The following is a 12,500-nucleotide window of genomic DNA, read 5'->3' as shown; positions in this document are numbered from 1 at the left end:
GCCACCAATTTTACATACTTTGGAATTTGCTCTTTTGTAAATTTTTCAGGTGGCATGACAACAATGGTCTCCAAAAAATACTGTAAGACATCAGCTGAAAGACAAACAAAATATCTTAATGGTATATCCATATCAAGTAACTGTACAATGCTATATTAACAACCTCTTCCCAATGATTAATTCATACCGATATTCATGGCAAAATGTAATATTTCTGGGTGAATTACCATTAAATGACATTCCAGTGAACTTTCTAATTCATTCAAATACTTTAACAATTTTCTAAAGTTGACAGACAAAACAAGGAAATGCAACAGTTCTTAGCAGAGGTTTCCCTCTTCAAGAATGGTTAAATCAGTCTTAATAAGAAAATCTACCCTCTATAAACTTATCTATACCTCTCCAGTAACTGCAAATGTAAAAGCCAATCTAAAATTACTAATAAGGAGGCTGGATCCCTGTGTAGATAACTGAAAAAAATATATAATAATAATATAACTGCAAAAAACACACTACACCAACCATGACTGCATGACATCTCTGGCAGCTGGTCAAGTGGAAGCTCCTCAGGAATGACCCAAATATACGTGAACTCTGGGGCAATAAGGTCATCAAGTCTTGTGATTCTCTGCTGACCCCAAACCAAAACATTTGTTAAATATTCTGTGGTGAGGACACTCTCTTGGGTAGTACAACACCTATGACTGGAAAAAAGAAAAAATACTGAAAACAAATGGGGGGAAAAAAATGTAAATACTATGAAGCATATGTTAACCCAATGCTGTCAGGGTTGGTATATACCTACATGCCATGCCCACTGTGAGGTTAGTTTATTAACTGTCTTTACATTTAGATGGCTCCACAAGTACTAAGTCACCAATGAGCCTGTTATGAGTACTCCCATCTCACCTGTTTACCCTTTTCCTTGATTTTTGGAAATAGCTTCTGGTATCTTATATTGCTGTTAGTATTGTCAGTAAAGTTAAAATAATTATAATAATAATTATAATAATAATTATAATAATAATAATAATAATAATAATAATAATAATAATAATAATAATAATAATAATAATAATAATAATAATAATAATAATAATAATAATAATAATAATAATAATAATAGCTTCAACATTTGTAGCATTATTTAAAAAAAAAAAAAAAAAAATCCCAGAAACTCAAAGAAAGGTGAAATCAGGGAAGGTCACAAAGTCTACTCATTGACTCCTTTATGGCTAAGCACTTGTAGAACCATCTAGGTGTAGAGATATTTCACAAAACAATACTACTGTGAACAGCATATTTTTCCAGCAACATGGTGTTAAGGACAAGTGTTTAGGTTGAATGTCAGAGGGGAAAATATAATAATGTCATAGTAAGAGTATGTGGATATAATAATAATATAAGAAATTAAGGATTAACCCATTGGATCTTGATGCCTCACTGCCATCACGTGGCCCAAAATACAGCCATTAGGTTTACATGAGTTATCACTATGCTAGGTGTGTGGCTTGTAGGGCAGAGTAAACAAACATACATGTGCGATGACAAAACTCCATGCCTCCTCCTTTGCAATGATATTTTGTCTTTTTTGGCATAAGCATTTTTTTATCATTTTCCATTGTCAATATTTGTCATTTGATTTTCTTTATCCAGATTGTAATGGACAATTTTCCTTGCACAGACTCCTAGGTAGTCAGTAACTGTGCAAGTGCAAGAATGAATAATAACAATAAATAACATGTTATTTGTCTTTTAAATTTTCAATTTTCTATAATACAACCTGCACCACCAGTCACGGCGGACAGGAATAGAATCCTGAGCATGGAAATGCTCAATGCAGCTCAAGAATCGATTGGTGAATGCCCAAGAGCAAGACAGACTTTTATATCGTAGGAGACATTTGAAGCCACAGATGCTTGTTGCATAGCTCGACTGTCAGGGGATTGCAAATTGCATCTTTCTCTGGTGCGCAGGACTAGGTCACTGCTAAGAAGGGACAAATAACAGTTTATTAGAATTCTTGCAGAAGAGGTTCAAAGCCATTTCCTAGTAAATGACCTTTGTCCAGCCTACCAAGCCCTGAGAAAGCTGGAATCCAAACCCTCATCGCAGACAACTGCAGTCTGCTCAGCAAGTGGCCAGAGCATCTCAGATCCTGTTGGGGTGAAGCAGCATTGGGCTGAGTATTTTGTGAAGTTAATCCACTAACAATTAACTTGGAAGTAGTGTTGAGATTCTTTTGCCAGACTCAACTATCAGTGAGGATCTACCCTCCTTGAGGGGGGCAATCTTCATGCTGAAGAGTGGTAAAGCAGCAGATATCTGTGGCATCCCAGCTGAACTGTTAAAGGCCAGTGGAGAACCTATGGCGAGGGGCTTGCATGCTGTCCTGTCTGCCATATGACAGACTGGTACCATTCTCCTGCCATATGACAGACTGGTACCATTTTCCTGAATAATAACAATAAATAACATGTTATTTGTCTTTTAAATTTTCAATTTTCTATAATACAACCTGCACCACCAGTCACGGCGGACAGGAATAGAATCCTGAGCATGGAAATGTGTGGTGGGGCTGTTGAGCTTCTTCCCTGTAAGTTCAGGAGTGAGGCAAGGCTGTGTTCTTGCACCAGCTCTTTTCAACACTTGCATGGACTGGATACTAGGTAGAGCTACTGTCCAAAGTCACTATGGAGCAGTTCTGGGCAATATCAAGGTTTCCAACCTTGACTTTGCTGATAATGTTGCTATTCTATCTGAGTCTCTGGAAACCCTAGTGGTGGCTCTTGATACATTTAATAATGAAGCGAAGCCCATGGGGCTAGAGGTCTCCTGAACCAAGACCAAAATCCAGGATTTTGGGGGCCTGCTAAGAGATCCTGTTCAGTTGGTACTTACTTGCTGTGAGGACAGTAAGGTCACAGAGAGCTTTATATGCTTTGGTAGTACAGTTCATGACTCTGGGCTGTCAGAACAGGAAGTCAGTAGACAGACTGGCCTGGCAGCAGGGATCATGAAATCTCTCGTCAAAAGTATCTAGAGATGTTGGTACCTGTAGAGAAGGACCAAGCTACATGTCTTCCAAGGCCCTTGATACTGCCAGTTTTACTACAGTAGTAAAATCTGGACACGATCTTGTGCCTTAGAATCTTGTCCTTGCACCAGATCATGGTGGGACCATGTGTCCAACCAATGGTTACACTGTGAGGCTGGTACAGGACCTGAGTTAGCAATCTGTAATCCCCAACTAAGGCTATACAGCTACTTAGCTCATTTCCCAAAGGATGAGCCTGCCCATCAGGTTATCTCTGTTCAAGAAAATCCTGTGTGGAGGAGGCCTGTGGGACGACCTAGGAAGTTGTGGCTTGGGCAGATCGATCAAACCCGTCGTGAAGAGTTAGAGATGGGTCGTGCTCCTGCATGGCAGCTTGCCATGAGGTACTCTCATAGGTTGAAACGAAGGGTGGATGCGGCTATGCACCCCATCGGTATTAGCTCCTCAGTGATGAACGATGATGATGATGCATAGAAATAGCATCCTCCCTGGAGCCAGCACTCTTCCAGTCATGGCTCACAGACATTACATTCCACATTCGTTTATCAATGGAAATAATGCAAAAGGCCTTTTCTAAAAGCCAAATGAGTCTAATTAGCCTCCAAGAGCTTTCTGGACTCATGCCAAGTCTTTCCTGTCACTCTGTTCTTCAGGTGAAATACTCACAACGGCAAGTTTGCTTCACTCCAGCCCACAGCCTGATTTTCCCATGACAGCATGTTCATGTCACCTGCCCCTCAAACCAAATTTTTTCATAATGTGATGGTCATGTCATCCGGATCAGAGGGGTCAAGGAAGACTAAGAGGGAATTAGCAGAATTGTAAGATAATGTTAAAAAAAACGTAAATACTGATTCAATAAATATATACAGAAGCATTGTATAAAGCGGGAGGGGACACTAAGATACTACCTTTAAATGAAAATGCTATTCAGTGTTAGATATGAGAAAATCAGTGAAATTTCTTTTTCTCTACTGCATGTCTTTATTAGTTTTTAGATCATAATACTCACAAAAAAACAAAAAAAAGGAAAGCACTACAAACAACAAGTGTTATTTAAATTAGCCTTTAAAAGGAATATTGTAAATTATAATTTTTGTCAACTACACCAACCTTATTCCATAGGAGGTCTGCACAAGATGCCGCAGTTCGTCTACTAAGACATCTCGTTCTCCTGTAATCTGTAGTCGTCTCTGAAGGTCCATCTGATTGAACCAATTAATTTTCTCCATATCAAGTCGACAAGAATTAGTTGTGACCCTAGACAAGCAGAACTGAAATGGAACATGAAGCAGAACTACTTCAAGTAGTTGTTGATTTTTCAAGACATGCAGATGAAAATGAGATAATTTTCAATATCTGTGGACATAGATGCAGATGCAGATACTTTTATCTACAAAGAGTTTGAGCCACATATAATTTTAGAATACTAAGAGGTAAGTAAAAATATATAACTAATACAGTAAAATATAAGAGAATATATCAATCAAATTGCGCTACTCTTTCAATTATCTGTGTTCCCGGGATACAAAAAGGGGACCCAAATTTTATGTACCCCAGGCTATAAACTTATAATCTGTATTTCTGCAATTCTATATACTGTAAATAACAAAGAACATATTTTTTTGGCTTTATACATTTTAGAATTACAACACAGAATCCATTTATGCAGTGATAAATGACACATTTCATAAACCACGGCCATTTTTGTCTGCCATCTAGTTATTTCTATTTTCTACCCAGTTTCATTAATTCAGATACTTTTCTATTACTTTAACTATTACTATTACTTTCTATTACTTCTATTACATGAACAAAAGATGGGGACAATGCTGTGCCTATTTTCTATATTTTTTGTAAAATGTCTGCCCATAGATGGCTCTGCTAGTGCTTAGCCATAAAGGAGTCAATTAGTAGACCTTGTGACCTTACCTGATTTGAATTGGCGGGAATTTTTTTTTTTTACTAGTGCTATGAATATCGATGGTGTTATTTTTATTATAAACAATATAATTATTATAATGTTTTTTAATATTAGTAACAGCAAAATAAGATAACAAATATTTTGTAAATCAAAGAAAAGGGTGAACGGGCAAGACAGGCAGTACTCGTAATTGGCTCATTGGTGACTTAGTACAAGTATAGCCATCAAACAAGTACTAACAAACAAGTACTAACAGTGGGCATAGCACGTGTCTACCCATCGTACCCGTCGGCAAGGGGTTAAGCAAACATTAATAAATAATTAAGGACCATAATAATTTTAGTTTTTAATATCTTTAATGCATCATCATTTTTTTCTTACTGAAAATGAAATGCATTTATTGCATTTATATGTACAGTATACTGTAGTGTATAATGTGAATGCCTGGCAATTAAACAGTGTCCTGTCCTTCCTCTCTCTCCCTCTCCCTCTCCCTCTCCCTCCCCCTCTCCCTCTCCCTCCCCTCTCCCTCTCCCTCTCCCTCTCCCTCTCCCTCTCCCTCTCCCTCTCCCTCTCCCTCTCCCTCTCCCTCCCCCCTCCCCTCTCCCCTCTCCCCTCTCCCCTCTCCCTCTACCCCCCCTCTCCCTCCCCCCCTCTCCCTCTCCCCCCCTCTCCCTCTCCCCCCCTCTCCCTCTCCCCCCTCTCCCTCTCCCCCCCTCTCTCTCTCCCCCCCTCTCCCTCTCTCTACTTAGATATATTGTTACTTTATATGTGCATCTACAGGGATAATCTTAATTTAAAACATTTGTGGCTGTAAAGAAAATACATGACCACCTGCACCTTTCAAGAATGCATTAAAAAATACTTTTAATTCATTCAGTACTACTTAAATTCTCTCATAAAAACAACAGAACAATAAAGTTCCAGTATATGGAATTATCAATCAAACTTTCTCCCATCTAACAAATAAAACAAGGCACAAAACAGAAGACAAGAAAAAAAAAAATAGAGTTCCCCCAAAGATGCATTACAAATATCTTCATTTCATTTCCTAGTATTTAAGTTCATATAAAATAACAACATAATCATAACAGTCCTAGCATATGGAATTATCATTCTAAAATTCCCCCACTTGACAACTGAGGGACAAGACACAAAACATATTGCAAGAAGAAAATAAAGATTTCACTTACCTTCTCAGTCAGCTCTTCCACAGTCATCAGTGCATTGTGGTCCCTGTCCTCAAAACCCCCACCAATATCAGTCACAAAATTGATGATGGCTTCAGGAGAATATCCCTGTGTACGGAGCCGCTCAATGTGTAGATCCCCCTGCCTCTTGGAAAGCTTCGTGCCATCTCTGTTCTTGATCAGGGGAAGGTGTCCAAACTGTGGGGGCTCCCAGCCAAATGCTCTACAATGGAGGTAATATTATTAGTAATCAACAGTGTAAGATGAAGAGCTAATTTTTCTTTTTGGTTCTAAAGTTAATAATTAATGTAAATCAAAGGAAGGTAATTATATCACTCCACAAATAAATAGTAGTAAACTAAAGAACATACCAAAGGAAGAAAATGTAGAAGGGGATGAGAAGGCAGAGGAGGAAATGAAAATATAGGAAAGAAAAACTGTAATCATCATTCATACTTATATAGAAGCAGATGTTTTGGAGTTGATATCTGCCACTCCACACCCCGCAGCACATGCGTAACCTCCATTAAATGATCGTCCACAACATTAGCAAAGTGGTATGTGGGGAATCCATCTGACTTGAGTAATACAGGGTCCCCTTCCTGCTGAGCCACATTATACAAAATTGGTCCATACACCAAGTCGTGGAAAGGCTCCGTTATGTCCTCCAACTGTTATGTGAAGAAATACAGTAATTGAAACTTATCTTGTTTCTTGCTCTAACATAAAGATGAAAGTGTAGTTCATGGTTTTCATAGACAAAGTTAGTTACTGGATGGTGTTTCAGTGCTTCTACAAAATTTGAGTAGATAATAAAAGGGTGTAAAGATTTTAAATCCTATTATTGCAAAGAAATTAAGATCACGTAAAGTCAATGATCTCAATTACTCATGAGATAAAAACAAAAGATTCAAAATACTGAACACTATATTACCTTCAATCTTATGCAATGTGGCCTTCCTTGCTTCTCAAATTCTTCAATCTTAGCAAAAGAAAGAGATCTACACTTGTTGTCATACTTGGGTGTTTCTCTTCGCCTGAGGGCATCTTTCCGCAGTAAGTCCAGTCTTGTATCAGTACAGAAACACTTATATGCAGACCCATTCTCAAGAAGGGTTTGTATGTGTTTCTGGTACAAGTCTATGCGTTCCGATTGCACATAAGGTCCTCGTGGGCCGGACAGCAATGGAGATTCATCAGGAGAGATTTTGGACCAATTCAAAATATCTTCGAGCTTTCTAGCAGCTTGAGGAACCAGGCGGGCTTGGTCTGTGTCCTCAATCCTCAATATGAATTTCCCATTATTAGATTTCGCAAAAAGATAGTTATAAAGAGCGGTTCGCAAGCCACCCAAGTGGAGATGTCCTGGAAAAAAAACAAAATTTAATTCATATAATTACAAAACCTGAGTTTCATCATTCTTGCAAGTTGAAAGCCTGTTTGACAATCATCAATTCAACCTTGAAATTTAATGAAAAACACTAGACACATTGCTCACCAGTTGGACTTGGAGCAAACCGCACACGAACTTCAGAATGGATCTGTTTTGATGATGAGAACTTCCTCAGCTGGGTGCTGACAGCTTGCCATCTGGAGTGTGTGATCTTGCCAGCATGACGAATGTGAGATAACCAGGTCATGCTAGACCTGGCAGATACACGAATGAAAAATGTCAAGATTTTAATTAATTTATATAGATACATTCACCTTCAAACTGTTGTAAAGATAATACAACTACGTACACAGTATTTCTCAACCTACAACCGTAACAAAAAAATCGTTAACATGTAATAATTAAGTTTAAAAAAAAGGCAACTGAAAAGACAGTGAATAATGTGTTGTTATACAAGATATATGTAAATGTTCCCATAAATTCAATATCCAGAAATCACACTTCCCCCATGGTCTTAGTTCAGCAAAGCATCAGTTAAGCAATATCTGTTTAAAACGATAATGTAGAGATAGATTTAATTTACCGAAGCACATCAGCCCTTGAACTCGGCTCACGGTTTGTTTACAGTCAGAGTTCTTGTAACTGAATCCGCATGCGTGGATAGGGCAAGCAAATGCGAAGATCACAAAAGCTATGAATCATATAAATTAATTTAGATTAACGATTACTTTAATCCATGAATAGTACGGAATGGTCCAGTACTTTTTCATATTGTCAATGGGGCCTCCCTTCGAACTCGACCTTAATGTTTAATCTCTTCAAAGACTGATGCAACAAGGGTCAAAGTCAAAGAGTTAAATATTTCTTGTTTGCCATTTAAGATTGCCATGGTTATTATTCATATCCATTAAATGCTAAGAAAATCCAAAATATCAAGCACCTCTTGAATATACCAAATGTATTTCTTTTTCATTCAACTTTCACGTGCACGATATTTTTCTTAAACTATATAAACATCTATTCTGTTTACTCGGTGCATTATCTTTTTCAACAGTACAAGATAATTAAGTATATCGAAAATATTACTTTTACATTTTTTATCACAATCTCACCAGGATAATATAACATTAAAACAAAAAAGTAAATTATATCCTAAAAGCACCATCACTGACCCTTAAAAGAACGGAAATTTCTCGAATCCACGGTTTGTTTACCTCTGCAGACGAAACTCCGAAGCGAGAAGCACGCCAGGAAAGATTAGTTATATAATACTATAAATTGTTGCTGTTGCCATCTCCCTCCACCTCAGTAACCGTCAGCCTGGAGGAGAAGAGAGAAGCGGTTATCCACGGCCCGAGTATGGTAAGGATTGAGGGCGAAAAGTTGTAGTTTTGTGGCGAGATATGTAATGGTGAGGATTGCAGGGAAGTTGGAATGTGAGGTGTGTGATAAATGCAGCGTTTAACAAATTTATTGCAGATGTGTTGATGGTTTGCTTGATATTTTTAATAGCGGAATGTCTTTTAGTAAGACATCATTTGATAGGACTACCTAACAATAGGAGCAGTCACTATTATTCCTTATTTTAAATAAGCTTGAACTGCAAGAAGTAAAGTTGCTGATCTATAATGTGAAACTAGTGAATCATAGTTATGTTTTAAAATAGTAGTAGCGGTTTGCATATTTATAATTCCTAATTTTTTGTTAATAAATATGTTGTGATTATAAATGGATATAATTTTCTTCCTTGCTCTATTCCTTGCTATCTATATCCTAAGTAAATTTAAGCTATTGATGTCTTTGGAAGTCATACTACCCTTTTTGAATGAGGTATGTACTATATCTAGAGAACTTAGGAAATATTTATAAATATTATATAAGACATAGGCATATGGTTTGCATATGCAGAAATATAGTTTTGAAAGTCCATAACCATCAGTAAGTGTAAGGTATGACTTAACCAAAGATTTAGTTTTATGATGAATTTATCTTCCCATCAGGCTAGTGGCATGATTTTGGCTGGCCTAGGCCTGGCCACTGTGGGCTTTGGCGCTCGCTTTGTTCTTCGCACAATGCCCAACTTGGGAAAGAAGATGGCTGATGCAGTTACCAACATGCCAAAGCTGGATAGTAAGGTATGGAGAAACTTCCCTTATCACTATTGATATATATAAATTATAGTTCTGTTTATATGGATATACATTTAGGTATGATGGATGTATATAGTTATAGAAGTGTAGATGTGTAGATATATCAATTTATGCAATTCTTTAAAAAATATTGAAGCATTTTATGTGGATAATAACCTATAATTTACTATTATTTTTTTTACTTTTATACTTAAATTTGATTGTCTTTATATGTAGTAAGAGATTCTTTATTTCTTATTCACCTGTAATAAAGTTGTAACTTCATAAGGAAAGGAGTTACCAATGTAATGTCTGCTATCTCAAAAATGAAACTAAAGGTCCTGTCAACTTTTTTATTTCAGAGTCTGGCTAACAGTCGATATTACAAAGGAGGATTTGAACCCAAGATGACAAAGAGAGAAGCTGCTCTAATTTTAAACATTTCCCCTAATGCCAACCAGCAGAAAGTTAGAGTGAGTCAATTTGTTTTCTTTGAGATTTAGAGTATTACTGTTTGATATTAAAGTTTTCATGTGCTGTCAGTACAGTTGTACAATAAAGCCATAGGTCTACAATTTGTGAGTGCTTCTGAATACTGAAGGTGCAGGGCATACAATTCCATAGATTTGTGTGTGTGTGTGTGTGTGTGTGTGTGTGTGTGTGTGTGTGTGTGTGTGTGTGTGTGTGTGTGTGTGTGTGTGTGTGTGTGTGTGTGTGTGTGTGTGTGTGTGTTTGTTGGTTTATTTGTTTATATCAAACATTCCCTCTCTTTCTCTATGGTATTGTGAATTATTCTTTACTGTTTTTAATATCCCTTCTGTTTCTCTCTCTGTCTCTCCTTCTCATACCTGCATTCTTTCTGCCTTTGCCTATTCTTTTATGATATATTTCTGGTTCATACAGATGGCTTACAAGAAGATGATGCTGACAAACCACCCAGACAGAGGAGGATCTCCATACATTTCAGCCAAGCTCAGCGAAGCAAAAGATCTCTTGGACAAATAAATACACCCCAGAATGCAAACTTTGCCTTCCCTCATAGCTAAAAGTTTACTCATATACCTGTTGTTGCATTAGATTTTACTAGTACAAAACCAAGGTACTTGGATAAGGGGGATGTGGGATCAATTCATAGTAACTGGCTGCAATACATAACTTGTGTTATACTGATGGCAATGACATATTTGGATATATAATTGATAATGTCAAGTGACTGATTATATCATAAACATTAGATCATGTTCATTCAGTCATTTAAGTGTTCTGTGATTCTACATACAGCAGTGTTATATTGTAAAGATAACATTCTCATTGATTATGGTTGAAGATAAAATGTTTTCATAATATGACCTGAATTTACAGTAACTTGTATGTTATTAGCACATGCTGAAGACATCAGACTGGATCTCCAGATGAAATGTTGAAATTGAAATATTGGTGTTATAAGGTTTGAAATGTAGTTCCAGATGTTTATTGTATGCAATGGGTAAATGTTTATTAAAGGGATAAAATATCTTGATATTACATTTCACTTTTATGTTAAAATGTAATTGTAAATATATTTTTAGATATATTTATTATTTGTTTTATTCTAATGCCCACAATTTAAAGAAATTAAGTGTAAATTTTGTATTACAGAAAATAAATAAATAAACTATTGAGTGATAAAGTTCTTATAATTTGCATTAACACCAAATACAGAACATTTCATTACCAGTATTGTTAATCTGTTATTGAAAACAAGATAAAAATTATAACTGTGGGATTTAATGCATAGGCTTTCATGCTTATACAGTATTGTGCTCTTGTACAAGACACATAAAAGCAATAAAAAACTAATTCCTTTGCAATACAATTGGTTACCAGTTATATTCTAATTAATAGTTGCATATGAATCCCACGAGCGGATTCAGATAAGAGTAGTTGACCAGTTTTTTGCTCACTACACTTTAAACGTCATGCTATGTCTAAGTTCACATGCATGGAATGTTATTCTGAATGCTTACAAATGGAATGTAATAGAAATCCTGGAGAAATTCTTATATCAGGTATGCCCTTCACAACACTGGTTACAGTGTAACTTCAAGCATCCTAAAAGTACCCATATGTCTCGATACATATGTGACACTATTGATTCCAAAGTACGCATGATAAGTTCTTACTGTGTACTGCAAATTATGCATGAAAACAGTTGGTATAATTATAGTTCATGAAGTGCATTGACAATTAATTAAACCGGGATTTATAATAAACATTAAAGGACAACGTAGCTAATGGAAGGAACTGAATTTACATTTTAATATGATAACTTTGCCAGGACGATATCCATTCTTGTCCGCCGCCTCTGTACAAGGTCTATATAAGTAAATACTTATATAGACCTTGCCTTTGTTGGGACAGTACTTGCCAAGACCACACTAGACGTTTAAGATAGCTAGTTAGGTAAGGGCGGAACTGCCCAAGTTCTATACACGTATATATTTATTTATATAGACCTGGTTTCAGTACCATACGAACTTAAACTGCTCGACTTTTGACGTGTAGCACTCAGTAACTTATCCACCTCTTTAACCTTTTCTACTACACCTTCCTATTGTTGTCTAGCACATGTATTTTTCTTTGAAACCAGTAACCATTATATAGACTTGGGCAATGTTGTCTCCAAGAACCATAATGAAAGCACCTTTAGCGCGAAAAGGCAAGTCCCAGTTTATAATAAACTTAAATGAGATGGTTGCAGTCACAGTCATCACTACGTTCTGTAAGTACACATTTGTTTTTCTCTCTTCCTTTTAGTTCATCTTTA

The 12,500-nt window shown here is 36.6% G+C and overlaps 2 protein-coding genes across 5 annotated transcripts in view; one reads left to right on the top strand and one right to left on the bottom strand.

Moving 5' to 3' along the window:
* LOC125040664 (probable glutamate--tRNA ligase, mitochondrial) overlaps nt 1-8,887 on the bottom strand; it is an 11,345-nt gene extending 2,458 nt beyond the window's left edge. Inside the window, exons 1-8 of one of the 4 annotated variants that reach the window (XM_047635331.1) lie at nt 8,780-8,887; nt 7,671-7,819; nt 7,107-7,537; nt 6,629-6,843; nt 6,176-6,395; nt 4,172-4,332; nt 523-704; nt 1-94 (exon numbers count right to left, since the gene is read on the bottom strand). The exon at nt 1-94 is cut by the window's left edge and continues 67 nt beyond it. In XM_047635331.1, coding sequence (XP_047491287.1) covers nt 1-94; nt 523-704; nt 4,172-4,332; nt 6,176-6,395; nt 6,629-6,843; nt 7,107-7,537; nt 7,671-7,812 — 1,445 coding nt within the window. In that variant the 5' untranslated portion in view covers nt 7,813-7,819; nt 8,780-8,887. Of the gene's footprint in view, nt 95-522; nt 705-4,171; nt 4,333-6,175; nt 6,396-6,628; nt 6,844-7,106; nt 7,538-7,670; nt 7,820-8,148; nt 8,241-8,737 lie in introns of those variants that run through there. The other 3 variants (XM_047635335.1, XM_047635334.1, XM_047635332.1) reach the window with 3 other exon arrangements.
* LOC125040665 (mitochondrial import inner membrane translocase subunit TIM14-like) lies at nt 8,790-11,271 on the top strand. Its single transcript, XM_047635336.1, has 4 exons — nt 8,790-8,927; nt 9,566-9,700; nt 10,057-10,167; nt 10,598-11,271. The coding sequence occupies exons 1-4, from the start codon at nt 8,925-8,927 to the stop codon at nt 10,697-10,699; spliced, it is 351 nt and encodes a 116-aa protein (XP_047491292.1). The 5' UTR covers nt 8,790-8,924; the 3' UTR covers nt 10,700-11,271.
* The last annotated feature ends 1,229 nt before the right edge of the window (nt 11,272-12,500 follow it).

Source organism: Penaeus chinensis, chromosome 29, assembly GCF_019202785.1.
Source record: "Penaeus chinensis breed Huanghai No. 1 chromosome 29, ASM1920278v2, whole genome shotgun sequence".
Lineage (NCBI taxonomy): Eukaryota > Metazoa > Arthropoda > Malacostraca > Decapoda > Penaeidae > Penaeus > Penaeus chinensis.
Note: the sequence above shows the minus strand (reverse complement) of the source record. Positions and strands in the feature narration are given on the sequence as shown.

Bases quoted from the DNA above. Each gene is read 5' to 3' on its own strand.
- LOC125040665 (XM_047635336.1), top strand. The intron at 9,701-10,056 runs GTATGGAGAAAC...TTTTTATTTCAG, and splicing joins TGCCAAAGCTGGATAGTAAG to AGTCTGGCTAACAGTCGATA. The intron at 10,168-10,597 runs GTGAGTCAATTT...TGGTTCATACAG, and splicing joins CCAACCAGCAGAAAGTTAGA to ATGGCTTACAAGAAGATGAT.